This window comes from Jaculus jaculus, chromosome 13, assembly GCF_020740685.1.
Source record: "Jaculus jaculus isolate mJacJac1 chromosome 13, mJacJac1.mat.Y.cur, whole genome shotgun sequence".
In the NCBI taxonomy this organism is placed as follows: domain Eukaryota; kingdom Metazoa; phylum Chordata; class Mammalia; order Rodentia; family Dipodidae; genus Jaculus; species Jaculus jaculus.
In genome coordinates this window covers 10,609,673-10,625,520 of record NC_059114.1, presented here as the reverse complement: position 1 = coordinate 10,625,520, position 15,848 = coordinate 10,609,673, and the positions used below count along the sequence as shown (strand labels likewise).

Here is a 15,848-nt window from a genome sequence, read left to right as displayed (position 1 = left end):
TTCTGTGTTGAGGAACCTTTTTAGGGTCGACGAGGGATCATCTGACTAGCCCAGGACCCCAGTGTCCAAGGATGCCAGGAAGGAAGCACAGAGGCATTGGGCTTGGACTCCATTGCCTTGGCCTTGGTTCCTGTTCCAGCCTAGGTGCTTAACTCTGTGAACCTGCTTTGTAAGGTGGTGGTGGCTCTCTGAAAGGACTGTCCTGAGGGTGACTTGATAGAAACGCAGTAAATGCTCCATAAACACCAGGTAGTTTTCATCATTTCTGGAGCTAATGGGCAAGTGAGAGCAGGTGCCTAAAGGATGTCTTGAGGGCAGGGACGTCCTAGCTTCCCATGCACGTGACCCCCATGTGGTCCTGCTGGTAGCCACACTTGTGACTTTGGGGGCCTGCCTTGCAGCTTTCCTCCTCCCCTAGCAGCGCCTCTGCTGCTGCCCAGGTGGGCAGCCCTCATCTGGAACTGGGCAGAGCGCAGGGCTCCTGATTGCGCTGTGTTGCTAAGGGAGGGAGGGCTGGGCTCCACCTTCCTCATCTAGGGACCTGACATCCGGCTTGGTGCCTGTCGAGTGCTGGCTCCAAGGAGAATGGTCCTGTAGCCATGGCCGCAAGCGCTCTTATGTGGACTCTGCCTTGGGGAGCAGAAAACCCAGGGCCCCACTGGTGGGCTTCGTGGCACGTGGGAAGAGGGCTGTATCTGGCGCCCAGTCTGGCATGGCAGCGGGAGGAGACTAGGACAAAGGGTCAGGACTGCGGGCACCTGCAGCCAGCCCCGGGGGTGACTCAGGCCTGTGTATCCTGGGGCCACAAAGTCAGAGCAAGCCCATCAGATACGGAAGAGTGCCTAGCAACCATGCTGATGTGGAATTTTCCCCATTCGAGTCACCCAGAATGCGGGAGTGTGGGACCTGATGTAGCCCATGCTCCGCTCCGCAGGGTGGCCAGCAGCTTGCATACTAGCCGGCTGGGGCTGAGAATTCCTAGGCAGGCCCCAGCCTTAGTTCTTTGTGTAAAGGAGGGCCGCCTGGGCTTGAAAACAGTCGAAACCGGAATAGAGCACCCACTATCCTGGTCCTGCGCTCAGCGCTGACGGGGACCCTGGAGAAGGAGGTCAGCCGAGACCTCCCAGTGACGGGCGCATTTGGAGCTCCCCGCCCAAGCTACTGTAGGTGCCCAAAAGGTGTTCCCTACTCTCACAACCTGGAGTCCTACCGTCCATTGGTTCCTGAGGGGCTCCCAATAAAGTTAAGCATCGCCTTTTTCCCAGCGCTCCGGCTCCCCTCCCAAGACCCCAAGCACCCTCCAGTTCTCTCTGGCGCTGGGGACTGCTGAGCCAAAGGACTGGTGGCAGGACAATGGCCCCTTGGCCTGCTGGAGACAAACAGGCCTTGTTGGGCTGGCGGCGGGGGCGCAGCATTGCGCCCCGGGGAGCTGAATGTGGCTTCTGTGCCTCCCCGGCAGGCGCTCGGGGGACAGGGTGGGGGGAGGGGGCCGGGGCACCCATTGGCCGCGGCGCCAGGGGCCGGGCCAGGCTGGTGGCCGCACCTGGGCAAGAGCGGGCGCGGCAGCCGCTGCGGCGGCGGCGGGGCGGGGGCATGGACCAGGCCTGGCAGAGCACGGGCCCCCGGCGAGTGCGCCCCGCCGCCCAGTGAGCGCCCCGGCGGCGGCGGCGGGGCCCCCGGGCCGAGCCCGCCACGCTGAGCCCAAGGAGGACCGGGCCAAGGTACGTCGTCGCGAGTCCAGCACCCACGCTGGCTTGTGCCCTGCCTCAGTCTACTCTCTGAGGCCCCTGCCCACACTACCCCAGTTGCCAAATTAGGACCCCATGCTTGCCTTCCAGGTGCCTCCTAGCTGCTCCAGGGCTCCGTGCCCCCAGGGCTCAGGCTGGCGCACGCCCGTGCTAGATTTTACCCCAGTCCCTGAAGGTGGGGTGGGTGGGGCAGGAGAAGGCTGGCTGCGCACTGGGCCGAGCTGTGAGTCCATTAATGATTAATGCTCTTGGACACTGTAGCCTGAGCCCTAGGGAAAGAGGGGGGCCGGAGTCTCCCCTTTACCTCCCTCCCCCAGAAGGGACTATCACAGCAGATAATGGGCACCATGTCCAGGGACAAAACCTTCTGCCTTTGGGGAGGGGGCCGGGTAAACGGCGTGCGGAAGGGTCCTGTGTGCAACTGCACAGCTCCTTCGTCCTGGGCCAGCGCTCAGCGCAGGGGCCACGCCGGCTGGCCTGGTCCCTGGATGTCAAGCTAGCACTTTGGTTACCTTCCGCACAGAGTATGACTGGTCCCTTCCCAGTTGGGACCCCTGCTTCCTAGCTGCCCAGAGCTGGAGAGGTGGCAGGTGCACATCTGGCTGCAGTAACCCCACTCTTGGAGGGAGGGCAGCGGGCATGACACCTGATCCCTGGCATTGCTATGGGGACAGGTGCCATGGAAATCTTCACGAGGAAAGAGGTGTGGAGGAAGGTCCGCTTGGGAGAATGCAATCGCTTTCTTAAGGGAGTGACCCTGAAGCCCAGGGAGTGCGAGGCTGGTCCAGGGTCACCCAGGGCCGGTGTGGGCCAGAGCAGTCCCTCTGCTACAAGAAAGCATTTCCACTTATCCCTATTATCTATCGAGAGGGGCGACACTGAGGCTCAGAAAGATTCAGTGACTTGTCCAAGGTCACACAGTTCAGAAGTGGCTCCGTTCTTAAATTACAAGAGTCTTGGCCTGGCCCTCACTTCAGGAGCCCAGCCTTAGGGAGCTGATGCTCAGTTGGGTCCTCTTAGATCTGTGTGAATGGCATCAAGACCCCCTCCCCTTTGCCTTCCTGGCTCCCAGCTCTGCCTGACACCCGGGTGGGGGGGGGCAAATTGTTACCCCAGAAGCAGAGACAACAGAGCCCTGTTCCCAGCTGCCACCTCGGGCTGCTTTACTCCCGGCTTCTTGCTCTGGCACAGCCCTGCCTTAAGGAAACTCCCTGTACACAAAGAATGTCCGCTTCCCTCAGTGGGTTCCGTGCCCTCTTGTCCCCTAGCAAGGGAGGAATGTGTCCCTCGCAGCGGATTCCTCTGGGCTCCCAGGCACCAAGTCACCCTGTGCAGGAAGCAGTGATTAACTTCCGGTAAGGATGCGCAGAGGGAGGAACTCGGTCCGGCCTTGGGCTTTGACGGGCTGCTTCTTTTTTTTTTTGGGGGGGGGGTGGTGTTTCGAGATAGGGTCTCACTCTAGCCCAGGCGGACCTGGAATTCACTCTGTAGTCCCAGGGTGGCCTTGAACTCTCAGCGATCCTCCTACCTCTGCCTCCCGAGTGCTGGGATGAAAGGCGTGCGCCACCACGCCCGGCTTTGACGGGCTCCTTGTTTTGCTTGGTGTGGATGAGAAATATGGATGACTCCTTTTAGGACCCAGTTTTACTCCAGACAGGACAGGGCAGGATGGAACAGAGGGTTCCTCTGAGGGTCATCAGATTGAGGACGGCTGGAGCGGCCAGGAAGGAAGCACCCAGAGTACACCCGCTTTCCCACGTGCCACCTCCAGGGCACAGATAAAGGCTCCCAAGCAGTACCTTGACTTTCTGAGGTGCCCTGGGCAACTCCTTATCCGTGCACCACTTGTCAGATGTGGCATACGAGAGATGGAACATGGGGAAAATGGGTCCTTGGAAGGGGAGGGTGGCTTTCCAGGCATCTGCTCTGGGACAGCTTCCCTCCCCTGCCAGGTGAGATCTAGACTTATAAGGATCATGGTAGAAACCACACGTACCAGTGTGTGCCAGGTATCACACCATGGGCACTGGATGCCTCACATCATTGGAACCCTCTGCCACTCCGGCAGAACACAGCTGCACCTTTCATTATTAGGGAAATGACCAAAGAAGGATGTCTCTTGCCAGGGGACACCCTAGCTGGGGGGGACTGTGGGGGCAGGATTTGTAATTAGTGCATCTTAGAGGCTAAGAGTGGAGCGGTGGGTGTGCGTATCCAGGGCACTGTATGTAGCAAGCTTTTGACATCTTGTAAACCCTTTCTAACGCACCATATCATTATGCAAACAAGTGCATCACCATCTTCAAATATGATTGCGGGCATCTTATAAAGTATAGACAACGGTTACTCCTACACATTCACCCTCGGGGTCCTCAGTGAAGTCTTGGTGAAGTCTGTGATTTGCCACTCCCCATTAGAGCTGCTTTCGGGGACTTGGATCTGCCACCAGGAAGAGGGGAGGTTATTTAAAAAAAAAAATTTAATGTATTTATTAGAGACAGAAAAAAGGAGAGCAGGTAGAGGGAAAATGGGCATGCCAGGGCCTCCAGCCACTGCAAAGAAACTCCAGACACATGTGCCACCTTGTGCTTAGATAGGAACTGAGGAACTGAACCCGGGTCCTTAGGCTTCACAGGCGAACACCTTAACTGCTAAGCCATCTCTCCAGCCCAAGAATGGAGATTTTATATGGACAAGGCAGTGTCTGGGAAAGAGCTATGGACTTCTTTCTTGAAGTTCTAACCTTCCACAGTTACTAAGCCTGTTTCCCCACCAACAGAAGGCACTAAGAGGGTCTATTCAGGTTGCACGTCTGTGTATGCACCCTTTGAAACAGTAGAGGTTGCTGGATCTGGTGGCACACAGCTGTATTTTCAACATTTGGAAGACTGAGGCAGGGGGAATAGGTTGAGGCCAGCCTGGAACTACATAGTGAGCTAATAGTGAAAGCAAAACAAAAAAAAAAAAAAAGAGGGGAGGGGCTGGACACAGTGTGCACTTCTTACTCCTTTAATCTCCTTTAATCCCAGAAGCTGAGATAGAAGGATGTTTTCCAGGTCAGCCTGGGCTACAGTGAGACCCTTATTGAAAGCAAAAAAAAAAAAGAGGAGGGGGAAGAAAGAATAAAGGAACAGGAAATGAAGTAACGAGGAAGGGAAGATGACATTGTAAAACTGAAAACTGCTTTTTTTCTGAGGTAGGGTCTTGCTGAGGCCCAGGCTGACCTGGAATCCACTATGTAGTCTCAGGGTGGCCTCGAACTCATGGCAATCTTCCTACCTCTGTCTCCCGAGTGCTGGGATTAAAGGCGTGCGCCACTACGCCCGGCTTTAAAAACTGCTTTTTGAGTCATCAGAGAACATCTTCCTCTCTTAGTGGCCAAGCCTACCTGCACTTGGCACCTGTACTTCCATCCAACACAGCAGTAGGGGGCTGGAGAGAAGGCTTAGCGGTTAAAGCCCTTGCCTGCAAAGCCTAACCCAGGTTTGATTCCCTAGTATCCACGTAAGCCAGATGCGCAAGGTGGCACATTCATCTGGAGTTCATTTGCAGTGGCTGGAGGCCCTGGTGTGCCCATTCTCTGTCTCTCAAGTAAATAAATAAAAATGGCAGTAGGGTAACAGGATGTCAGGGCTGCCAGCTTGGAGGTGGTCCAGAGTTGAGGTCCAGTTGGTTTCTTTGACAATTCCTTCCACAATTAGGACACTGAGATTCAGAAAGTACAGGATTATGCCTGCCTCAGATATGGTACCGGGCAGGACCTGGCTCCCAGCAACTGTTTCTCCCTCCAGTCAGCCTAGGTGTTTTCTCTCTCTCTCTCTTTTTCTCTGTCTCTCTTTGTTGTTGTTTGGGGCAGGTTCTCACACTGACCCAACGTGACCTGGAACTCACTCTGTAGCTCAGGCTGGCTGGAACTCACTCTGTAGCTCAGGCTGGCCTTGAACGCAAGGTGATCTTCCTATCTCAGCATTCCAAGTGCTGAGATTAAAGGCATAAGCCACCATGCCTAGTTCAGCCTAGTTTTTTTTTTTTTTAAGAAATATTGTGTTTTAAAAAATTGTTTTTAGTCAAGTGTAATGCCACATGCCTTTAAACCCAGCACTCAGGAGGCAGAGGTAGAATTGCTGTGAGTTTGAGGCCAGCCTGGGGCTACAAAGTAAGTTCAGGTCTGCCTGGGCTGGAGTGAGACCTTACCTCAAAAAAGGAGTGTGGGCAGCCGGGCGTGGTGGCGCACGCCTTTAATCCCAGCCCTCGGGAGGCAGAGGTAGGAGGATCGCCGTGAGTTCGAGGCCACCCTAAGACTCCATAGTGAATTCCAGGTCAGCCTGGGCTACAGTGAGACCCTACCTCAAAAAAAAAAAAAGGAGTGGAGGGGGCGAGCGCAGTGTCCCACGCCTTTAATCCCAGCACTCGGGAGGCAAAGGTAGTAGGATCACTGTGAGTTCAAGGCCACCCTGAAACTACATAGTGAATTCCAGGTCAACCTGGGCTAGAGTGAGCCTCTGCCTCGAAAAATAAACAAACAAAAAAAAGGGGGTGGGGGCTGGAGAGATGGCTTAACAGTTAAGATGTTTACCTGCAAAGCCAAAGGATCCTGGTTTGATTCTCCAGGACCCATGTAAGCCAGATGCACAAGGTGGCGCATATGTCTGGGGTTCGTTTGCAGTGGCTGGAGGCCCTGGTGTGCCCATTCTCTCTCTCTGTTTCTCAAATAAATAAAATATATATTTTTGAAACCTTAAAAATTGTTTTTATTTTTACTTTTACATTTATTTCTTTGAGACAGGGCATCATTTAATGCAGGCTAGCCTGGAACTCTCTATGCAGCTGAGGATGACCTTGAACTTCTCATCCTTCTGCCTCCACATCTCAAGTGCTGGAATTCTAGGTGGGCAGCGGTGGGAATAGAAGCAAGGACTGGAGGAATGCTAAGCTAGTACTACACACTTAGCTACATCCCCAGTCCCTGGCATTTTTTAAAAAAAATTTATTTTTTTTTCCAAAAGTAATACAGACCCTTGTAAGATTATATCTATACACATGATTTACAGAATCAAAATGGGTTACAGATGGCAAATTATCCTGTTCCCAAGGAAATACAGTGTACACTTAGATCTATCTTTTCAGACCCTTTCGCTTCAGTGCAAATGTAAATGTATAGCTTTTTTTTTTTTCTATTTGAGTAAGTTCATTCTGTACAGTGAATATATTCAGACTTAACACTTGACAACTCTTTTTAACCTCTCCGAGCCTCTGCTCCCTTGTCTGCAAAGTAGAGATAAAGGGTCTGTGAACACGGAGCAGCTGCAGAGTATATTTAGAGGGGAGACTGCGGAGGTCTGCTCCCTTCACCTCATTTACAGTCACTCTGCTCATCTGTCACCGGATTCAGTCACATGAGGCTACAGAAACTGCAAGAGACGATGGTAATTGTAGTCTGGGTGGCCACAGAATGAAAAAAAAAGAACTGACTTTGGAAATCCTCTTCCAGAAAGCCTCCCTGAGGCCACTCCTAAGCCTCCACCTCCCTTGGATCAGGCGTCTTCTCTGCCGCAGCAAGCGGGCCTCAGCCCGTGACTCGCCCAGCACAGCTCTCTGCTCCCCATTTTCCTGTGAGCTCTCTGTAGGAGGGATTGCGTACCTCAGTGAACATCTATGGCACCCTTTGATTGTGGGGTTTGGCTTAGCACTTAAGTGTGCTTCTTGCCCAAGCAGGAGGGGGCCCGAGACCACTGGAGCTTGAATCTCCAGATCCCAAGTAAATGTCTAGGCATGGCTATACCAGCCTGTACCTCTGGTCTCACTAAGGGGAGACAAGTGACCAGGGACTCACCCAGGCCTGCAAAGAAATAGCAAGCTCTGGTATTAGCAAAGAGACTGGCTCAAATAACAACCGGTGGAAGCCGGGCACAGTGACTCACACCTTTAGTCCTAGTACTTGGGAGGCAGAGGTAGCAGGATCCCTGTGAGCTCAAGGGCAGCCTGGGCTGGAGTGAGACCTTACCTAAAGTGGGGCTGGAGAGATGACTTAGTGTTTAAGGTGCTTGCCTGTGAAGCCAAAGGACCCAGGTTCAATTCCCCAGGACCCACATAAGCCAGATGCACAAGGTAGCGCATGTGTCTGGAGTTCGTTTGCAGTGGCTGAAGGCCCTGGTGTGCCCATTCTCACTCTTTATCTGCTTCTCTCTTCCAAATAAAATAAGTTTGTTTTTTTTTTAATCCAGCCAAAAAGCTGGGCATGGTGGCGCATGCTTTTAATCCCAGCACTGGGGGAGACAGAGGTAAGGAGGATCGCTGTGAGTTCGAGGCCACCCAGAGACTCCATAGTGAATTCCAGGTCAGCCTGGGCTAGAGTGAGACCCTACCTTGAAACACCCCCCTCCCAAAAAAAGAAAACATCCAAAGTATGACATCATAAATACACTTAGAAGAAGACATCTATTTGGGCTTCATTTGCCTCCCCAGCCTCCCTATCTTGATCTCCCATCTTGTTGGAGAGCCTGAACTCCATGCCTCTGGTCCCTATAGGATGGAAGCGGCAACAGTAGGTCCCAGGGAGGAGTATGAGGGACATGGACAGGACAGGACAGGACAGAGTCCATGGCTACAGCCGGCAATTCTGCTCTTTGATGACAGGTCAGCCATAACTCACCCCATAAAGCTGCCAGAAGGCAGAGGAGCCAAGGGACAGCAGCAAGATAAAACAGCACTGCACAGAGAACCTGCTTCAGAACTTGGGGGGGTCTCTGGGTCTCCCCTGAACCACTTTGAGCGCTGGTATTTGGTGAATGCAGGCAGGACTCTCTGGCTGATAGAAAGAAGGGTTCAGGAAGGGGGAAATGGCTTAGTGGATAAGGCATTTGCCTGCAAAGTCAAAGAACCCTGGTTCTATTCCCCAGGACTCATGTAAGCCAGAAGTACAAGAGGGCACATGTGTCTGGTTCATGTGCAGTGGTTGGAGGCCCTGGCATGCCCATTCTCTCTCTCTCTCTCTCTCTCTCTCTCTCTCTCTCTCTCTCTCTATCTGCTTCTTCCCCACTCTGTCTCAATTTTACAAACACATAAGATATATTAAAAAAGGGTTCTGAGCAAGTGTCGGATGACCACTGTTCCCTAGGAGGAGCTGACCTGTGAAGAGAGCTCCATGGGGGTCAGTGACTCTCACTATCATACGATTGGTATTATTTTTATGACAGTGACTCACAGTGAAGCCCATGCCAACCTGGAACTCACAAGCCTCCTGCCCAAGCTTCCCTAATGCTAGGATTACAGCTGTATGCCATCGCATCCAGCCACACTATTATTAATTAATGATGACCTCCTGGGTCTCTAGAGCCCGCTGCCCAGGCAGGTCACTGTGAGGCATCAGTAATGAAGGGAGGATGGAGGAGGCCTTTCTGGATGCAAGGGGCTGCCTTTGACCAGAAATACAATCAAGTGGAAAGGACTGAACCTAAGATTGAACTGCGGGCCTCAGCCTGGGTTTAGGGGTTCCGGACCAGTGTGCCTGGAACTGCCAGGATGTCTCAACATCTCCGCCATCAACCCCAAACCTGCAAAGCTGGTCCAGGCTGCCCTTGTGTGCCCATCACTCACCCAGGCCATGGCTCCCGGACCCTCCCTGTGTGAAGGGAGTGCTTTGCTTCTTGTAGGCCTCCCGGGCTGTTGTGAGTGGCTCACACCTCAGCGCTCTGGCAAATGGGGGTCAGCCTAAGTCTCTGGTTTGTCTCAGAATCTTCCAAGCTGGGAAGCTGGAATGTCTGTGTTTGGATTCTGTTTCTGCTGGTCTCTCTGCTAGGGACGGGAGCAGGATGACCTTCACTTTCCCGAGCCTTGGTCTCTTTCCCTGGGGAGGGGGCTGAAGGGGGTGTGCTTGGCACACACACAGGGCAGCCAGGAGATGTGAGTTGCCCCACGAGGTGATCAACTCTCCTTCTGCCACCCAGTCTCTCCTGCAGTCCTCAAGCCTGTGCTTCGCCCTCTGCGGGACTCTGCAGTTGCTGCGCCCTTGGTCCAAGGACACCTGAAACTTTGCTGAGCCCTTGGGTGAAAGAGCTGCTTGAATGTTGGGGACGAGAGAGATAGAGATTGCCCAGGGCTGTCCAGCCAGGGAAGGGTCAGAAGCCCGGGCACCACCTTCACGGTGCCTGGGTATGCCACTCATTGTCCCCAGGGAGGGACTTATAAATATTCACACCCACTGGCATGGTGAGAAGGAGCCAGCCAGTTGCCTGCTGGGTGTCATTGGAGCATTCCTGTCTCCCAGTGACTTGCAGAGGCAGCCTGGGCATTGATTGAACCTGGCTCAGGTTGTGAGAGAAGGAGGAAGCCCAAGGTGAGTGGATTCCCTCTGTCCCTGCATGGGGGGGGGGGGGGCTGGGGTCTCCATACCTGCGACACTGTATATGAGTCACCTTTACCATTCTGGGCTTGGCTCCTCTGTGCGTAGGATGTGTTGAGTAAGTCCAGCTTCTATCCTGGCAGGTCCTTGCTGAACTGGACAGTGGCGAGGGTGGGGGGGGCTGGCTTTCTGCTAATGCTGGAAGCCGGCATGGCTCAAATAAGCCACAGGAGGAGGGATAGATGGGGAAACTTGTCTCTTACCTGGGTCTGCTACCATTGTGGGTGTGGAGGTGGGCGACCGAGGTTTTAGTCTCGCCTCTCCGGACACTTTGCTGGCTGACCTTGAGGGTGCCCCTACCCTCTCTGAGGGTTAGTGTCCTAGTTTTCTAGAGACCTTGAGGTTGAAATCGTTTTTCTTTTTCTTTCTTTCTTTCTCTTTTCAAGGTAACGTCTCCTTCTATCCCAGGTTGACCTGGAACTCACTCTGTAGTCCCAAGCTGGCCTCGAACTCATAATGACCCTCCATCCTCTGCCTCCTGAGTACTGAGATTAAAGGCGTTTGCATCCATGCCTGGCTTAAAATATTTTTTTTTTTTGTGATTCCACTGTATGTATATATTGCGTCATGGCCTCTTGCCACTGCAAGTAAACACCAGATGCTTGCACCACATTTTATTTTTATTTTTATTTATTCATTTGAGAGTGACAGAGAGAGAGGGAGAATGGGTGTGCTAGGGCCTCCAGCCACTGCAAACAAACTGCAGATGCGTGTGCCAACTTGTCACACCACGTTTTTACACCCAGTTTACATGGTAGCTTGAGCTAACAAGCTTTGCAAGCAAGGCCCTTTTAATCACCGAGCCATCTTCCCGGCCACTGAGATCTTTCTTGGACTTGAGACTTTTGGGCACAGGGCTAGTAGACGCGTGTGATTCTGTCTCGGGCCAGTGGACACCCAGTGGGATGGGATCAGTTTTGAATCCTGGGGGCTGTGGTCGATATAATAGCGGTGGTGGCAGGCCACACTCAGCAAGCATCTGCTCTGAGTCAGCCCAAGTGTTCCATGAAAAACGTTTAGCAGCCTGCTGTGGAGGGAACACTGGTGTTAATTTGGAGAAGAACTAGAGGCCCTGAGAAGACACAGCCTTGTTTAGGGCATGTGGCAAGAGAACAATAGAGAGAGGAATTTTTTTTTGGCATATATATGTATGTGTATGAGCATGTGTCTGTCCGTATGTTCTTAAGTGTATGGGCGCAACACATTTAAAAATTTTTTTTTTGTTTATTTAATTAATTAATTAATTAATTTTATTTATTTGAGAGTGACAGACAGAGAGAGAAAGAGGCAGAGAGAGAGACACAGAGCGAATGGGCGCGCCAGGGCCTCCAGCCTCTGCAAACGAACTCCAGACATGTGCGCCCCCTTGTGCATCTGGCTAATGTGGGTCCTGGGGAAGACAGCCTCAAACCGAGGTCCTTAGGCTTCACAGGCAAGCGCTTAACCGCTAAGCCATCTCCTCCAGCCTGGGCGCAACGCATTTGCAGGTGCATGTGTGTGGGATGTGAAGGCAGAGGTTGACGTTGGGTGTCCTCCTCAGGTGTCCTCCACTTTATTTACTGGGGGCGCATCTCTCACTTGAGCGTGAAGCCTGCTGACTCAGCTAACTGGCTTGCTCCCAGGGTCCCCTGCCTCTGCCTCCCGAGTTCCAGGATCACGGGTGGGCCGCATGAACGTGCATGCTGGGAACCTGAACTCCAGACCTCACATTTGCCCTGCGAGCACCTCAGCCACTGAGCCAGCTCCCGTATTCATTCATTCATTCGTGTGTTTAGAGACCGGGTCACTTTGGGTAGCCCATGGCTGTTCTTTTTTTTTGAATTTTTTAAAACATTTATTATTTTTTTTTATTGACAACTTCCATAACTGTAAACAATATCCCATGGTAATCCCTTCCCTCCCCCCCCACTTTCCCTTTTGAAATGCCACTCTCCATCATGTCCCCTCCCCCTCTCAATCAGTCTCTCTTTTATTTTGATGTCATGATCTTTTCCTCCTATTATGATGGTCTTGTGTAGGTAGTGTCAGGCACTGTGAGGTCATGGATGTCCAGGCCATTTTGTGTCTGGAGGAGCACGTTGTAAGGAGTCCTACCCTTCCTTTGGCTCTTACATTCTTTCCACCACCTCTTCTGCAATGGACCCTGAGCGTTGGAAGGTGTGATAGAGATATTTCAGTGCTGAGCACTCCTCTGTCACTTCTTCTCAGCACGATGGCGCCTTCTGAGCCATCCCAAGGTTACTGCCATCTGAAAAGAGAAGCTTCTCTAACCAAAAGTGAGAGTAGCATTAATATATGGGTGTGAACATTAAGAGAAGTGCTTACTGGGCAGTTTGGTAAACATAGTATATACATTTAGCCAGACACCAGCTGATGTTACACCCCTAGGGCTCATGACTACCCCTGTTGTAGGTTTTCAGTATCAGGCATGTATTCCTTCCCATGGAGTGGGCCACCAGTCAAATTAGAGGGCGATTATTTTCCCCCATAACAGATGTGCCACTATTGCACATTGGCTCATTTGGCCTGGCTGGCCTAGGGCTGTTCTTGAACTCACTGCCTTCTTTTTTCCAAGTGGAGTATCACTCTAGCTCAAGATGACCTGGAATTCACTAAGTACTGGCCTCAAACTCACAGTGATCCTCCTACCTCTGCCTTCCAAGTGCTGGGATTAAAGGCATTAAAGGCATGTGCCACCATACCCAGCTTTGAACTCAGTACCTTTTTTTTTTTCAAGGTAGGGTCTCACTCTAGCCCGGGCCGACCTGGAATTCACTCTGTTGTCTCAGGGTGGCCTGGAACTCATGGCAATCCTCCTACCTCTGCCTCCCAAGTGCTAGGATTAAAGGCATGCTCCACCACGCCCGGCTTGAACTCACTGCCTTCTTGTCTGTACCTCCTGAGTGGCTGGAATTGCCAGCATGAACCATCATTCAGAGCTGGAATTTACAACCAGGCTTCAATGTGTGTGTGTAAGTGAGTGCATGGTGTATGTGTGTGTGTGTGTGTGTGTGTGTGTGTGTGTGTGAGTGCATGGTGGCACACCCAGTGGATACCCCTCTACCCTCGTCACTTGATTTTGCGGGTAGAGAAACTGAAGCTCCAGGAGGCAACATGCCTTGCTGAGGGTCACTCAGCAAGACAGGATCAAGGCAGGAATTTGAGCCCAGGTCTGTGGACCTCCAAAATGCTTCCTGCTTTGTTCACAACAGCCTTTTCCTGGGTTACTGCAAGCCTGGGGGAGGGACGTGAGGTGCACAAAAGAAGGCTTCTGTCCCAGGAGAATGGCAGAGTCTGGCCCGGGCAGGCTGGGTGAGAAGTCACAACAAGGGGAGGGGAGGCAGAGGAGGTTCTGACGGCCTCCTGAAGTGTCCAAGGCTGGTCTCTCCTTCTCTGCCTGGCTTTTGTGAATTTAGCCACAAAACTCCCCCTCCCTGATCCTCAGTCTCCTCATACATACAGTGCCCATGTGGTAGAACGTCAGCACAAGCAGTCTTTGGGAACACAGGAAGAGCTGGGCAAACAGGCTGGAGAGGGGCTGCCTAGTGGCCAGGAGCCAGGCTTGAGTTCAGTTCCAAGGCTATGGGATTCTAATGAGAAGCCTCCATACAGATTAATTATTAATGGTGGTGATAATTAGCCATTGTCATCACTATTGACAGGGGCCCAGTGTGTCTCTTAGGAGAAGCTCCCCCCTGCAACCTGCTGTGGGTGATTCACCCCAAGGTCCCTGAGCCTAGCACCTGGTAAATGTTTAATAAAAGATGTCCTGGGGCCTCGGCAGCCCAGGAAGAGTGACAATAAGGCCAGGCAGCCACCACCTCACTGACAGCCACATGAGGGGATGGCTTAAGTATGAAGGAGCCATGTGGGTGAGCTAAGTGTGTATCGAAGCCCCCATAAACACTGAGGGAGGGTTGCTCAATGGTGAAGACCTTGCCTAGCATATGCCCAAGGCCCCCGGTGTGTTGGTTACTTTCTCGTTGCTGGGAAAAGGTATCAGAGCAGAAGCAACTCAAGGCAGGAAGGTTTCAGTTCAGCTTCTACTTCCAGGCCACAGTCCTTCAAGGTGGGGAAGGCATGGCAGCGGGAGCTGGGGCAGCTGTCCCAGTCAGTCCCCAGCTACGAATGAGAGCATGTCTGTGCTCAGCTTCAGCTTGCTTTCCCCTTTAAAATCATTTTTTTTTTGTATTTTACTTATTTATTTTTTAAAATATATTTTATTTATTTATTTGAGAGAGAGAGGGAGAAAGGGAAGAATGGGCACACCAAGGTCTCTAGCCATTGCAAAGGAGCTCCAGATGCATGCGCCCCTTGTGCATCTGGCTTTCGAAAATCCTGGAGAATGGAACTGGGATCCTTTGGCTTTGTAGGCAAATGCCTTAACTGCTAAGCCATCTCCCCAGCCCCTACCTATTTATTTAAGGGGGACAGAGAAAATGAGAGAGAGAGAGAGAGAGAGAGAGAGAGAGAGAGAGAGAGAGAGAGAGAGGAAGAGAGAGGGAGAGAGAGGGAGAGAGGGAAAGAGAATGGGCATACCAGGGCCTCCAGCCACTGCAAATGAACTCCATACGCATGTGCCACCTTGTACATCTGGCTTATGTGGGTCCTGGAGAATCAAACCGGGGTCCTTAGGTTTTGCAGGCAAACATCTTAAGCACTAAGCCATCTCTCCAGCTCCAGCTTTCTCCTTTTTATTCAGTCCAGGATCCCAGCCCATGGAATGAATGGTGCTGCCTTACACCTGGAATTCACTATGTAGTCTCAGGCTGGCCTCGAACTCATGGCAGTCCTCCCACCTTTGCCTCCCAAGTGCTGGGATTAAAGGCTTGCCCCATCACTCCTGGCTCTATGTTCCTTTGAGCCCATGTCCCTAACTACCTATGAAAGAGACTACCCTGTTCCTAATCTCTTTCAGTAACACCAGATGAAGGCAACTACCTACGAAGGAAAAGCTACACCCTTCAGTAAAGGCAATCATCCCCTAGGAGCCAGTCTTCCTGGGCCACCACGCAGAGCTAGACACGAGACAACCACCAAGCAGATATCACCAAGACGGCCCAGTGACGTATACCTCTTGTTCTCCGCTTTAAATTTTGTTTCTATTAACATTTCAGCTATGTTAATACCCCAAAGATGTGCCTGGAGCCATCAGAGCCTTCTTTTAAATAAATTATTTATTTATTTATTTGAGAGAGAGAGAAAGAAAGAGGCATATAGAGAGAGAATGGACGCACTAGGGCTTCCAGCCACTGCAAACGAACCCCAGGTGCACGCCACCTTGTGCATCTGGTTTACATGGGTACTGGGGAATCAAACCTGGGTCCTTAGGCTTCACAGGCAAGCACCTTGACCACTAAGCCATCTCTCCAGCCCCATCAGACCCTTCTATCCATGCTTTCATATGACCACATCCATTATACCTTTGGCCTTTGCTTGTCAGTTTTAAGTTATACTGTTGATCTGATTGTCTTCTTCATAGCATTCAGCAATTCATTTTTAAATATATTTTATTTATATTTATATTTATATTATTTTATATTATATATTATATATATTATTATATATCATTTATATTTATATTTATTTATATTTGAGAGAGAGAGAGATACAGAAATAGGCAGGGAGAGAAAGAGAGAATGGGCACACCAGGACCTCCAGCCACTCCAAATGAACTCCAGATGCATGTGCCACCTTGT

The 15,848-nt window shown here is 51.7% G+C and overlaps 1 protein-coding gene across 5 annotated transcripts in view; it reads left to right on the top strand.

Annotated features, from left to right (window-relative positions):
- The first annotated feature begins 1,675 nt into the window (after positions 1–1,675).
- The window catches only part of Gal3st1 (galactose-3-O-sulfotransferase 1), a 33,095-nt gene continuing 18,922 nt past the window's right edge, over positions 1,676–15,848 (top strand). For 2 of the 5 annotated variants that reach the window (XM_045132482.1, XM_045132481.1), the window contains exon 1: positions 9,870–10,083. Coding sequence is in view for 1 of the 5 variants with exons in the window: in XM_045132480.1 (XP_044988415.1) it covers positions 3,027–3,103 (77 nt within the window). In the remaining 4 variants the exon portion in view is untranslated. Of the gene's footprint in view, positions 1,722–3,007; positions 3,104–9,869; positions 10,084–15,848 lie in introns of those variants that run through there. The other 3 variants (XM_045132484.1, XM_045132483.1, XM_045132480.1) reach the window with 3 other exon arrangements.